General features: G+C 41.6%; 1 protein-coding gene across 1 annotated transcript in view; it reads left to right on the top strand.

Moving 5' to 3' along the window:
- The window catches only part of Phlpp1 (PH domain and leucine rich repeat protein phosphatase 1), a 209,266-nt gene that overhangs the window by 174,038 nt on the left and 20,428 nt on the right, over positions 1–14,800 (top strand). The window contains exons 11-13 of the mRNA XM_051147211.1: positions 5,248–5,448; positions 9,920–10,082; positions 14,390–14,520. Of these exons, the coding sequence (XP_051003168.1) occupies positions 5,248–5,448; positions 9,920–10,082; positions 14,390–14,520 (495 nt within the window). The remainder of the gene's footprint in view (positions 1–5,247; positions 5,449–9,919; positions 10,083–14,389; positions 14,521–14,800) is intronic.

Here is a 14,800-nt window from a genome sequence, read left to right as displayed (position 1 = left end):
GCATGGTACTGGAGCAATAGCTGAGAGCTTAGAAGCACAAGGCAGAGAGAAAGAGAGAACTGACTGGAAATGGTGTGGGCTCTAAAACCAGCAAGTCTACTCTTAGTGACACACCTCCTCCCAACAAGGCTACGTGTCCTAGTCCTTCCCAAACACTTTCATAAAAGGAGGACCAGGTATTCAAATATATGAGCCTATGGGGTCCACCACCATTGTATGTGGCCTTATTCTAGTGATGACAAACCATGGAGCATCCCATATGGAGTAACATTCTACTAAACAATTATCTAAAACTCTTAAAAGGCATCAGAGTCATTTAAGACACAGACTGGTGAGAGGAGAATAAGAATACATGGTAAGAGAACACAGAGTGACCTGCTGGGCCTTGTGAAGAACACAGGGTAATTGGTGCAAGCAGGATTCACTCTGAAGGCTCATCTGCAGTACTCTATCAGTGTTAACTAATTTAAGCCGTTAAAATTAATGTTTGAGTTCAACAGCTTGTTAAATATGTATTGTTTTCCTGTGGGTGTATTTAAAGGCTGTATTGTCCAAGTCCCTAGACCTTCCAGATAACATTGATGTGAATTTCTAAGATTGAATGTCCTTCACCCTCATTCCTTACTCTCCTCCTCCATAGTTCTAAATAACAAATATTTGTGGTTGTGTTTTCAAACTGCCTAGTGGGATATAACATGAGTATAGTGAGTTATAACTAACTCTTCCAAGTTAGTCATACCAAGCCCAGTGGCACACATCTATCATCCCAGCGTGCAGAAGGCTGATGCAGGAGGATGTGTAGTTTGAAGCCAGACTGGGGTATACAGTGAAGCTCTGTCTCACAAAGTCCGTAATGCCATAAATCACTATATATCACAGAGTAAGGCTAAGTGCTGTTGCATGAACTTTGAGCTACACATCTGTATTGCATGTGTGTAGACTGGCCATGTAAACCATGTCCTCTAAGTAACCATCATAAAGTGTTGCACAGGCCCTGAGTGTATTTGCCTTATCAAAGTAGATGTGAATGATAAATAACAACAAGAAATGCAGGTTGTATTGTGCAACACCTTAAAAACATAGGGCACAGAAGTAGAATTCTACCAAAAAGTAGAATATGTTGTATCTTAGCCATTGGATTCAAATGGAGAGCAAGGCCTAGAACCATCGTGAAAGTTAATCCAAACATGCACAGTGCCTGACGTCCTGCTGCAGTGTAAGTCGATTGTGTCACGAAACCCTGCACTCCTCTCCACAGATACAAGGTCTAAAATTTTACAGTATATGGGGCTTCTGAAAATCAAACAAAACAAAGAGCAGCTTTCTGTCTTGCTGAGGCTTCCCAGGTGCTCTTGGGCAGGAACCATATCTGTGCCTTTTCATCTGTGCCTTTTGCTTTCTGCTAAGGAGAGGTGTTGTGCTCAGAGCTGTTCATTGATTATACAAGTCGAGTTAGAAGTGCTGTGCACAGTCTCTTCACATTGTTCCAGCAGGTCCTGCTAGACCCCAGCTGCTTTGCAGAAAGGGTCCTGTGAAAACCTTCTTTGCAGAAGGTTTGTAACATCTGGATTCTGCAGAGATGTGTTAGGAGCAATGGTCTGTTGAGGCTGATGAAATTCCTGTCCCTGCCACTCACCACTGTTTGACTATTGCCGAGTGATCTGACTTTCTTGGTTTTGGTTCTGTCTTCTGTGAATTAGGAGAGATGTCTAGGATAATGAGAGCATCTAGGGAGATGGCAAATAGGAGCATTCCGCTTCCTATAGAATAAAAGACAATTATATCTTGAAAAGAGCTGTGACTGAAAGATAGCTTAGCACATTAAGCAGTCTTTCATTGGTTGCCACACTGTCATGACTTGAGGATGTAGCTTGTTGTTCAGGTTGAAGGCTGGGAGTTTTAATGCAGCTTATCATTAAGTCAGCTGCTCTCTACACTGGACAGTTTTGCATATTAAAAGTAGTTGTTCCTCCTGGAGGGAAGGGAGACTTCTAGACCATTAAATCTATTCAATTTGGCTCCTGCTACAATATTCAAACTGAAGAAAGACTATTTTAAGAGACTGGCTGTTGTGTTTAATTTTCCTGAGATTGTGATAAAATAAAAAGCGTGTTAGGCCACATTTTACCCTTACCAGAGTTAGGCTTTATGTGGCTCAAAACCATCCTTAGGCTCTACCCCCATAATTACAGCTAACTTAGCTTCATTTCTAAGAGGAGTATGGTACAAGGTTTTCCTACTCTTAATTTTCTGTGAAGAGTAGAGAGTTCCATAAATGCTGGCAATTTCAGGCAGCCAACGAGAAATCCTTGGAAATAATTTTCTTCCTCTTGTTCAGATGCTAGGGACTTTAAAAATCTCTTTTGCAGCTTTATAGATGAGCATTGATGTGTCAATGTTTTTAAAACAACATTTTCCTTTTTTTCTGGCCTAAAAGTATGCAAATATTCATGAATTCATTGTCTCTCCAGTCTTTTATGTGTCTTTAACTGCACATTTCCTAGAGAATTGTATTTTAACAGTTGTTAGATAGTTTCCCAGTTGACCCTACTCCATGATATTTTAAGGGCAATAAAAACGCAATTCTTACATTTTAATTTATTCTAATTCTGTACCGAAGAACTGGTTTATTTAAGTCAGCTTGTAGAAATGGAACCTAAAAGACAAAGAATTCTAGTGAAAACTGCTTTTCTTCCTAGTTAAGACCAGTTGAAAACTGAGTGATTGACCTTTAATTTTCTGCTCTGTAACACACAGCTATAATTTCCGTGATTATTTATGGTTTCTACAGACCATTTCAACCCTTACCCACCCCCCTCTCCTTTTCTTTAAATGTCAACAGAATACATGTTTCTTTAATGGAAAATATTTTATTTTGAGGAAGTTGCTTTTCCTCAGATAAGTAGTTCATGTAGTTGGGTGTGTATAACTACGGGGTATGTATGCAGAGTTGGACTGTAAATTAGTATATGAGAGCTGAGAGTGGCAATACTAGGAAGGGCTCCTAATATAAAGCCTTTAAAAATAGTCCAAGATGAAAAAAATAACTACCCAGCGTTCTATATTCTTCCTTTTTAAAATTACTTTTTCTCAACATATGCTAGAACAGCCCAGCACCCATATGAACTGTTTAAACCAAGATGAGTTTTTAAATAATATTTTGTTAATTCTTTGATAATTTGATACAATGTATTTTGATCATATTCCTTCTCCAACTTTCCCCAGTCAGCTGTTACTTCCCTACCCATCCAACTTGGTGTTTTCATTCTCGAACTCCCCCTCTCTTTAACTCAAGGAGCCCAATTTCTGTTTCTCCAGTACTCTTGAAGGGGCTGCCCTGTAGCATGGGATCATATCATTAAAGAAAATTAACAGTTCGCCTTGAACAGCTGTCAGATGCTAGCAGCTCCTCAGCTAGCAGTGGGGCCTTATGCCCACCTGTGCCCTTTATGCTGGGATTGTATTTCTTTTCTGGCTTGAGTTTGCAAAGGCCTTATAGGCGCTGTCACACCTGTTGTAAGGTCACATGGTCACCAGCCCTATTGCATCTGGAAAACCCTGTTTTCTTATAGACATCCACCACTTTGTCTCTTACAGTCTTTCTGTCCCCTCGTTCAGGACTCTCCTGAGCCTGGAGGGTTGGGTGTGAATTGGATGTCCCCTTGTTCAGGATTCTCCTGAGCCTGGAGGGTTGGGTGTGAATTGGATGTCCCTGTAGGGCTGGGTCCTTTATTTTCTGCATGTTGACCAGTTGTTAAACCAGAATGTTTCTGCATGAGAGTGGTGCATTTCCTTATGGAACATGTCTATGGTGGGCACATGGAGTTGTCCACAGACTTTGACTGGTGACCCTGTGCACTGAGCACTCCAGCCTTGTTGCTGCACCTGCACAGCCTGATGTCTGAGTTCAGAGCTATGGCATAATCTGTCCCCACCTTGTCCTTCCTGCCCTTTGGATGCGTTGGAACCTGACTAAGGCAAGGATTCTCTCCTTGTCCTCAGCTCTGTATTGTTCTTGAACCTGTGTTTCACAGTAAGTGGAAGGAAGTGACTTACAGGTATAAAGCTGTTGTTTGTATTTTACCACTGTCCACACCATCATCTGATAACCATGGTAGCTGCTCATTTGAGTGTAAATCTTCTGATGTATACTGTAAGTATGAGAAAACGACATAGCAAACTCCCAAGTGTAGTAGGACCTGGTGACTTTCTCAGAGTAAAGATACTTGCATAACCAGCACTCCGTCCACAGAGATGGACGCCTCAGGCAGCTCCTCCTTGTACTGACTCCCTGTGCACCTGTGGGTTGTAGCCACCATGATGTCTCTTACCACACTGTGATTTTGTCTGTGTCTGGACTCTGTGATGAAACCATGATGTATATCCAGCTGTGTCCAGCTGTGTCCTGCTGCTCTCACTTACCGCTGTTTCTGTGAGATTCAGCCACTGACCCAGCAGTTGTAACTCTTCATTCCTGTTGCTACCAGTAGTCCATTGTTTTGCTGCAGGGTAGATTGCCTCATATAGCTGTGGATATTTGACAGTAAAATGTTGTACAAACATCATACTGAAAAGGGACATGTCACCTCCAGGTTTAGTTGTGTGGTGATCTAACTGAATTATCTTGAGTATAAGAACCTTCTCATTTTAAGAATAAGCGATTACTGCTTTCTTTCTTTCTTTCTTTCTTTCTTTCTTTCTTTCTTTCTTTCTTTCTTTCTTTCTTTCTTTCTTTCATTGATTTATTTATTATTTTGTATACAGTGCTCTGCCTGCATGTACACTTGCAGGCCAGAAGAGGGCATCCAATCTCATTATAGATGGTTTTGAGGCGCCATATGGTTGCTGGGAATTGAACTCAGGACCTCTGGAAGAACAGTCAGTGTTCTTAACCTCTGAGCCATCTCTCCAGCCCCCTGCTTTCTTCCTTATGTCAGATTATTAGCCTTACTTCTTCCATTCTCTACCAGCTATAAGAAGCATTTCTTGTGATCTTTGAATTTCAGTAAAAGGCAATTTGTCTTTGCATTTAATTGCAGGTGGATGTTGCGTTCACCGGGCATGCTGTGTAGGCCGGGGATCTGGACGCATACTGCGTTGAATCCTCTGAAGCCAGGACCTGTCTTTTGTTCCTGTTTTTAAGCCCAGCTCCCACTTCTGTCTGCTCACGCAGGTTCTGGATTTGCTGATGGAGCTGAACTAGAGCTCCAGCTTATTAATGGACTCACCTACATTTTGTCTCCGCAGCCTGAGATTCCTAAACGCTTCTGCAAACAAGCTGGAAACCCTGCCCCCAGCCACACTTTCTGAGGAGACGAGCAGCATATTACAGGAGCTCTACTTGACAAACAACAGCCTCACAGATAAGTGTGTGCCCTTGCTAACCGGGCATCCACATCTGAAGATCCTGCACATGGCCTACAACCGGCTTCAGAGCTTCCCAGCAAGGTAACAGAGGGTGGTAAGAGGATGTTCTTAGATATATGTGCACAGAAGGAAGATGTCACAGCTGAAGCCTCAGTCCAAGGTGGTGACAAGTATGTCTGTTCTTCCTCCTCCTTTGTAGTTATCTGTTATGCAAGCTGAAGTCAGCAAGCATTGCCTTAGAGCAACACTATTGGCTTTTCTAATATGAATATATCCCGAACCAGTCACTAGAATGTTCTTAACATTTTCAAATAAAATGTGTTTTTAGTAACCTTTTGTTGTTGTTGGTGGTGGTGGGTTTTTTGTTGTTGTTGTTGTTTGTTTATTTTTTGTTTTTCCTGTTGCTTCTCTTTAGCTAGTCAGTTTTATTTGGAAAACAAAAAGCAAAACACATTATTGTGGTGTATAAGAGTTGGAATTTGGGGTGCCTGGAGAGATGCCACCTGTTGCTCTTGCAAAGGACCTGGCTTCAGGTTTCCAGCCCTCACACAATGGTTCACAACTATCTATAACTGCAGTCTCAGAGGACCCAGAACCCTCTTCTGACCTCTGCTGGCACCATGCATGTGGTACACACATATATACGCATGCAAAATGTTCATACACATAAACTAAATATAAGTTAATAAATTGTCTTAATAGTAGGGTTGGGAATCAACTCTGATTAAGTAATCTTATTCTGTTGGATATTATATTAATCAGTACTTCTAAGAACAAATTTCTCTAGAGTGATAGAGGAAAGCTTTTCTTTATTGAATTTTACTTATTTTGTTTTAGGTTTTTGGAGATAAGGATTTTTTATGTGGCCTTGGCTGTCCTAGAACTAGCTCTGTAGACTAGGCTGGCCTTGAACTCAGAGATCCATTTGTCTTTGCCTCTCAAGTGATGGAATTAAAGACAAATTTCACTTTTAAACAGGCTTTTGTTTTTAAAAATATTTATATACACACACACACACACACAAACACACGGGTTGGGGGGAGACTCTAGAAAGATGACTCACAAATACATACACATAAACAAGCAGTAAAAGTTTTAAAAATACATTATAGGATTTGATTCAAATCTAGTACTTAATGCAGACTATCCTGTTGAAGAAATTTAGTCGTAGCAACTTTTCAGATTATTTTGAACTGTATCTATTGTTTTTTTTATATAGGATTTAGTAAAATGATACATTTTTAGTTTTTAATTTATCTTATGGTATTTTTTTACCACTTAGTGAATATTACATACAATTAAATAATTTGTTCTTTTGTGTATGTGTGTGTGTGTGTGTGTGTGTGTAAATAAGTTGGCATGTAAACCAGGAACCCAATCACACTTGGTTTGAGGGGGTAGCCCATTGATAAAGTGATTACAGCACAGCATGAGGATCCCAGTTTCAATCCCCAGTGTTCACAGAAAAGTAAGCATGCCAGCATGCCAGCGTAGGACTGTAACCCCAGCTCTGGGAAGACAGCCAGGCAGATGCTGGTCCATGGTCAAGTGATAAGCCCTCAGGACTGTTTGTCTCCTTCATAGTGGATGACTAACCAGATGAATATCTCAAAAGTTACAGTGAGGTAGAAGACATCCAACATGGCCTTTACTCAGTACCACTTACATGTCCAAGGTGCTCGCGCGCGTGTGCGCGCGCGCACACACACACACACACACACACACACACACACACACACACACACACACACACACGAAAACTTGGATGGTGTAGCACAAGGGTAGAAAGCTGATATTTTACTATGTTCTGCCATGTGGCTCATCACCTCTCCTTCACACCTCAAAAAAGAGGACAAAGGGAGGGAGGGAAGAAAGGGAAAAAAGACAAAAATATCATGGTGACCTGTTCAAACATAGAAAGTGCTTGACATGGTAAAGGACTGCTCTAAGAAGGACCGATTCTTTTTTAATCTCTCTGTTTTGGGGGAGCAGTGGCATTTTGTCTGGCTTTGAAGCACCCCACACACCAAGCTTGCTAGGAGGATTTGATTTACTTCCATTTCACTGACATTTATTGTACAAGTTAGGACTTGGAACACACACCTACACATCAAAGAAACAAACACTAACCTTCTGGTATTCTGCTGGTCAGTGCAGCGCAGGCACCAAACCAAAATAACATTCTCTCTCCTGCCAGGGCTCCCTCCTAGGCTGTTGAAGGAGGAGGGGGATCCACACATGTATTGACTTTTTGCATTGCTTTAGGTTTGGTAATATAGTTTTCATTCCCATTTCCCGCCTCCTCTGATACTGATGGTTAAATTGCTGTCTCTGTGCATTGGTACTTTACAGTGGAATGCAAAGATAATGCTTTGGGAGTGGCCACAGTCACTTCTACACTTAGACCTGAATTTGGATGGTATCTATTATTGGACATGGACGCCAATCATCGCCAGACTGTCTCAACCCTGGAGACTTTATTAATATGAAAGTTTGGCCTTAAATTAGTTTGTTCCCAACTAGCTCGTATAACTTAAATTAACCTGTTTATACTAATTACTTTCTGTCATGAGACTAGTTACCTCTCCTTAGTCCCATGGCACCTGTTTCTTCTTCCACATTTTGCTGGTGAATCCAGTACCTGATTCTTTCCCAGCATTCCTATCTCTGCCAGGAAGCCCCGCCTATCCCCACTTCTTGGCTATAGGCTGACCAGCTCTTGATTAAACCAATTAGAAGGTGATGGAAAAGATGTTACAAAACATTGAGACAGGTGATGTTACATAAAAATACCAACACCAAAGTTTGGCCTGGTCTCAGTTCTCTGCTGATACAGAACTCAGCATTTGAATGATACAAAGGCAACCTCTACACAGTGCCCAAGACATTATCCCAACATCAATGTGTGAAAAGTGACCATTGGCTCTGAGGCTATGCCCCACTTACCAGTGCCAGTTGTCATCAGCAACATGAAGTATACAAAAGATTGTTATCTTGCTATGATTTCTCTCCCATAAGGTTGTGATATGTAGTCTCTACCATGACACCTGCACTTCTCAGGACTTTCTGTCTCCTTCCAAATCGGCCGCTAGCCAGATGGTTGTGCACATGCTTCAGCAATCAAGCATTGCTTGCCACCTTCTTCCTGTGTTGAAAATGAAAGCTTTTCCTTCCTTGGGCCCACTTTCCATATCTTTCTTCATTCTCTTATGCCTCATTACCCATTGATTTCTCCATATTTCTTTTAAAATGTGAAGGACAACGTCATCAAATTAACTATCTCATGCTCTACATTGTTATTTGTAATATAACTATACAGCCTGGTAGGTGTATTTTTATGATATCAAAAGGCATGATTTCATAAGAAAACTTACTGTTATACCTGAAGCCTGCCTTTATGTCAAGCCAAGAAATAGATAATCTCAACATTTGACATGTAACACAGCAATAGTGTTTCTTGATACCTTGTTTAAGTGTGTTGGAATAGGTAGAACCAAGAGTAGAAATAACACCAGGGACTGTAAACTCCCGAGGATTCTCACAGTCCTTGGTCACTCATCATGGCGTGGGGAATGGATCTAAGGAGTGAAGGCTGCCACGGTGGCGAAGAGCTGGTGCCCCCACAGCGACAGAGCAAACATGGAACTCTTGCTCCCTGGCTGCTTGCTTTAATTGTTAGCTACATGTTTGAAAAAGAAACACATCCTTTTAAAAAATGCTAAAGTACACTAAAATATGTAACTAAAGTAAGGTGGAGACGATCCATCAATGGAGATGATGAGTAAGACATGAGAGGAGTTTCTTTCGGAGCCATCTTGAGTAAAGGCTCTTCTAGAATGAGAAGAGATGAGTTATGCAGCTGTCAACCTACCCTGTGCCTCGCCACCACTTTGTAATCGTCTGTGGTGCCAGGCGGGTTTGGGTGCTGGGTCTGAGGACCCACTAACAGGAGCTGCTGTGTGCTCTCTGCGTCCTCTGCGGTATTCATGCCCAGCACAGAGAATCGTGCTCTCAACCTGAGCTCAGAGCAGGCACAGCAATTAATGTTGGCTTTTGGTCCATTTAAGTAGGATTTCCACTGGAATTCGCACTAAACTACATAGTAAAAGAAAATTTCAGAGCAAAAGAACCTCGATTTTTCTTCGTCTCAGTTTAAAAGTTGAACTTACCAGTCGTGTGTGGCGGTGCACGCCTGTAATCCCAGCACTCAGGAAGGTAAAGGCAAGCAGATCGCTGTGAGTTGGAGGCCCACCTGGTCAAAGTGAGTCCAGGACAGCCAAGGCTACACAGAGAAACCCTGTCTTGAAAAACAAAAGAAGAGAAGAGAAAAACAAACAAACAAACCAAAAATGTTAAACTTAAGCATTTGTTCTGTATGAGAAAAGGAAGTGATGAAACATTTCGTTACTCAGAAGCAGCAGTGAAAAAAGTTTATAAAAATGACTGTTGTATGTGAATCTTTAAAGTCATAAGTTCCTCTTTTTTCACATTGTGTCTGTACCTTTAAATTGTCTTATAGTTAATTGATGATTTCCCCATCCATTTCTTTTAGTAAAATGGCAAAACTAGAGGAACTTGAAGAAATTGATATCAGTGGGAATAAACTGAAAGCCATCCCAACAACAATCATGAATTGCAGGCGCATGCACACAGTGATTGCTCACTCCAATTGCATCGAAGTCTTTCCTGAGGTTATGCAGCTCCCAGAAGTCAAGGTTAGTGGCTTCCCCAACACCCCCAACACCGTGGGGCCTGTGTGGTGGTGGTGTTCATGCAAGGTGACATGTCAGCGTGAATCTCTACTTCAACCTAATCTCTGCTGAGTTTTTGTGGCTGCCTTAATGTCATGAAACTCTTAGGTATAGAGAATTTCCTCCTGCTGTGGGCTCTCTTGTTTGCTTGCTTGCTTTTTAAACACCCTGTTTAAAATAGAAATGGATAAAGTGTGTGAAGTCCAAAGTTTCAATACTGCATCTTAGCTGCTGTGGTAAAAGACCCTGACAAAAGGAGCTCACAGGAGAAAGGATTGATTTTTAGCTTACACACCAGAGCTTGGAGCAGCTGACTGGCCACACTGCACCCACAGTCAGCAGAGAGACTAGCGATTAGCTCACCTTCCCTGTTGTGTGCAGTTCAGGAGCCTCTGCCTGCACTGGAGGTGAGCCTGTGAGTCTTTCCCTATTGGGACACAGAGGCAGGTGGGTCGCTGTGAGTTCGAGGCCAGCCTGGTCTACAAAGTGAGTTCAGTGTTATATATAAAAATTAAGGCAGATGATAGATAGAAGGTACCAGGCAGCTGATGTTATGTTATACAGAGTTTATTAAATGAGCATGGGGGGAGGAGAAAAAGGGGGAAGGGTACCCTAAAGAGAGTGAGAGCCACATGGAGGTTTGTCCTTTTATATGGCCCTGGGCAGGGTCACGCCCCCATGGCAGGTAATCAATGACATCACAGGTAGGCAGACTGAAGCAGAATCCTAACACCCAGGACAGCCAAGCTAACACAGAGAGACTCTGTCTCAAACACAAACAACAACAACAACAAAATTTGTTTAATCAAGAGAATGCCCACAGTTTTGCCCAGCTCACTGATAATTCTAGATTCTCTCAAGTGGACAGTTAACCCTGACCAACGTGACTTAGGTTCTATAGGTGAAAAGGAGAAATAGGAATAGATATTTAAGTCTCAGATTTTGACTATATCTTACAAAATATGGTCTTACTAAGTAAGAGCTAATCTTATCCTAGCTTTTTCCTTAGATTTCTGGATTCTAAAATCAGTACACTTATTCTGTCAAGTTCCTTCTTTTTCTGTTGTTTTCTCTATAACATGCTTTGTAACCCCCTTTTAATTTCTCATTTACTTTTATTTGGTGTGTATGTGTGTTTGTGTGCATGCACACACATGTATGTGTGCACATGTACGTGTGTGTGTGTTGTTTCTAAAAATAAAGTGCATTCTGTGTGTACCTGGTTCCTGTGAAAGTCAGAAGAGGACATTGGATCCCTTTGAACTGGAGCTTGTGAGCTGCCATGTGGATGCTAAGCACCAGGCTCTGGTCCTCTGCAAGAGCAGCAAAGGCCCCCAGCTGTTGATCCATTTCTACAGCCCTGAAACTCCCTTCCGCTTACTTTCTGGTGCTGCTTTTAAATTAGTTTTCTTTAATCCCATTTGTGTATGCTGTAGTATTTCCCATATCTAGCTCCTTCATTACAAATAGAAACAGTAATTATTGATTTTTCAGGAGGCAGGTGGTAGAAGTTTGAGTAATAGCAAGTGTTCTGTTCTGTTTTGTTTTGTTAAATGATTTATTTTGACTTTCTTTTAAATTTGTTCACTGTATATCCCAATTGTATCCCCCTCCCTCATTGCCTCTCAATCTCTCCTTTCCTCTTCAATCCCCCTCCCCGCTCCCCTAGTCCTCAGCAAGGGGAAGCCCTCCCCCCCTAACATGTAATCTCAGCCTATCAAGTCTCATCTGGACTGTCTGTATCCTCTTCCTCTGGCCTGACAAGGCTGCCCTGCTAGTGGGAAGTAATTCACATGTGGGCACCAGAGTCCTTGTTAGAAGCAGTCCCTACCCCCCATATTGTGGGACTCATAAGGAGACTGTGCTGCCTATCTATGGCCTAGGTCCTCACCATGCATGGTCCTTGGTTGGTGCATCAGTCTCTCTAGCACCTCCCTCCTCTGCCTGGATTTGTTGGCTCCGCTGCTCTCCTTGTGGAGCTCCCGTCTTTTCCAGGTCCTTCTATCCCTCACCTCTTTCATAAGACTCCCTGTGCTCCACCCCAATGTTTGGCTGTGAGTCTCAGCATCTTCTTGGATCCCCTGCTGGGTGGAGTCTTTCAGAGGACATCTATGTTAGGCTCCCATCCTATTCTTTCTCTTCAACTGCTTCCGGTGTCTATTCTGTTTGTCCTTCTGAATGAGAATTAAGCATCCTCCATAGGGTTCTTCTTATAATTTAGTTTCTTTAGGTCTGTGTATTGTAGTGTGGTAATCCTGTATTATGTGGCCAATATCTACTTATAAGTGAGTATATACCATGTGTGTCTTTCTGGGTCTGGGCAACCTCACTCAAGATGATCTTTTCTAGTTTCATCCATTTGCATACAAATTTCAAGATTTCCTTGTTGTTTTATATATTTTATTAATTTATTCATATTAAATCTAAATTGTTATCCCATCCCTTGTATCCTCCCATTCCTCCCTCCCTCCAGCTTCCCCCTACTCCCTTCCCCTATGACTGTGACTGAGGGAGTCCTCCTCCCCCTGTATTTGTTCATAGGGTATCAAGTCTGACTTCCTTGTTTTTAATAGCTGAGTAGTATTCCATTGTATAAATGTGTCACAGTTTCTTTATCCATTCTTCAGTTGAGGGACATCTAGGTTGTTTCTAGATTCTGGCTATTATGAATAAAGCTGCTATGAACATAGTTGAGCAAATGTCCTTGTTGTGTGGTGTAGTATCTCATCTCCTTAGATGCTGAAAAATCGTTTGAGAATATCCAACACCCATTCATGTTAAAAGTCTTGGAGAGATCGGAGATACAGATACAGACCTAAACATAATAAAGGCAATATACAGCAAGCCATAGCCAACATCAAACTAAAAGGAGAGAAACTTTAATCAATGCCACTGAAATCAGGGATACAACAAGGCTTCCCACTCTCTCCTTATCTCCTCAATATAGTACTTGATGTCCCAGCTAGAGCAATAAGACAACTAAAGGAGGTCAAGGGGATACAAATTGGAAAGGAAGAGCTCAAAGTATTGCTGTTCAAAAATGGTGATAGTATATATCAGCAACCCCCAAAAATTCTACCAAGGAACTCCTACAGCTGATAAACACTTTCACCAAAATAACTGGATACAAAATCAAGTCAAATTATCCTGTACCTCATGGCTAATATCCACTTAGAAGTGAGTATATTCCATGCATGTCTTTCTGGGTCTGGGTTACCTCACTCAGGGCGATCATTGCTAGTTCCATCTATTGGCCTACAAATTTCAGGATTTCCTTGTTTTCAATAGCTGAGTAGTATTCTATTGTGCAAATGTACCACATTGTCTTTATCCATTCTTTGGTTGAGGGACATCTGAGTTGTTTCCAGTTTCTGGCTATTACCAATAAAGCTGCTTGCTATATAACATAGTAGAGCAAGTGTCTTTGTGGTATGGTGGAGCATCTTTTGGGTATATGCCCAGGAGTGGTATAGCTGGGTCTTGAGGTAGCACTATTCCCAATTTTCTGAGAAAGTGCCAGTTTGATTTTCAAAATGGCTGTAGAAGTTTGCACTCCCAGCAGCAGTGGAGGAGCTTTCCCCTTTCCCTACGTCCTCACCAACATGAGCTGTCACTTGAGTTTTTGATCTTAGCCATTCTGAAGGTTGTAAGATGGAATCTCGGAGTCATTTTGATTTGCATTTCCCTGATGACTAATGATGTAGAACATTTCTTTAAGTGTTTCTCAGCCATTCGAGATTTCTTTGTTGAGAATTCTCTGTTAAGCTCTGAACCCCATTTTCAATTGGGTTATTTGGTTGATAGGTGTTTAATTTCTTGAGTTCTTTATATATTTTGAATATTAGCCCTTTGTCGAACAAAGGGTTGGTGAAGATCTTTTCTATAAATTGCTGTTTGTTTTTAAAGTTCTGTGTCTTCCTTCCTGTCTTTTGTTTTGCATTGAGAAAGCCTTTGGATTCGTGTTAATGTTAAAATATAACCCTGAAGGCTCAAGCAGGGACAGATATAAGCTATGGGAAAAGAGCCAATCCTTACGGTTTTTGCAGCTAATGTGTTATCTTAAATGCAGAGATAAACTTTAATGAAAAAGATTAATGGTGGAGTTAAAGAAAGTGAAAAGTGTTTATGTAGCCAAGTCCTTAAATGTGTGTGGCTGAGTGGCAGGCACTGCCTTTTTTTTTTTTTTTAAGTTGACAGTGCTCATCTGCAGAGCACAAGTGTGAACCTGCAGCCTCTGCAAGTCATCTTTCTTTTTTCCGTTGTTCTGTCAGTGTGTAGATCTGAGCTGTAATGAGCTAAGTGAAATCACGTTACCAGAAAACCTGCCACCCAAACTGCAAGAGCTAGACCTGACTGGAAACGCTCGCCTTGCCCTGGACCACAGAAGCCTGGAGCTGCTGAAGTAAGTATTTGTGAAGTATTTGTGACCCCCCCCCCCCCCAAGTGTTCGCTAACAGTGGAATGTACAGCTTCATAAGCATTTGAAACTGAAAGATTCTTTTGACTTAGTAGCCATATACACAGCAGGAGACAACACAGAAGGAGGGTAGTGTCTGTGATGGGAACACAAATCCCAGTAGTTCCTGGTAACATGTGTCACTGAAAGATTTTGAGAGAGGTAGATGATGTGAAGGAAGGTGGTAGAACCTAAACTTTGGATTCTTTAAAAAAGAAAAGAAAAG

The sequence above is a fragment of the Acomys russatus genome, chromosome 6 (genome assembly GCF_903995435.1).
Source record: "Acomys russatus chromosome 6, mAcoRus1.1, whole genome shotgun sequence".
NCBI classification, from domain to species: Eukaryota; Metazoa; Chordata; class Mammalia; order Rodentia; family Muridae; genus Acomys; species Acomys russatus.
Note: the sequence above shows the minus strand (reverse complement) of the source record. Positions and strands in the feature narration are given on the sequence as shown.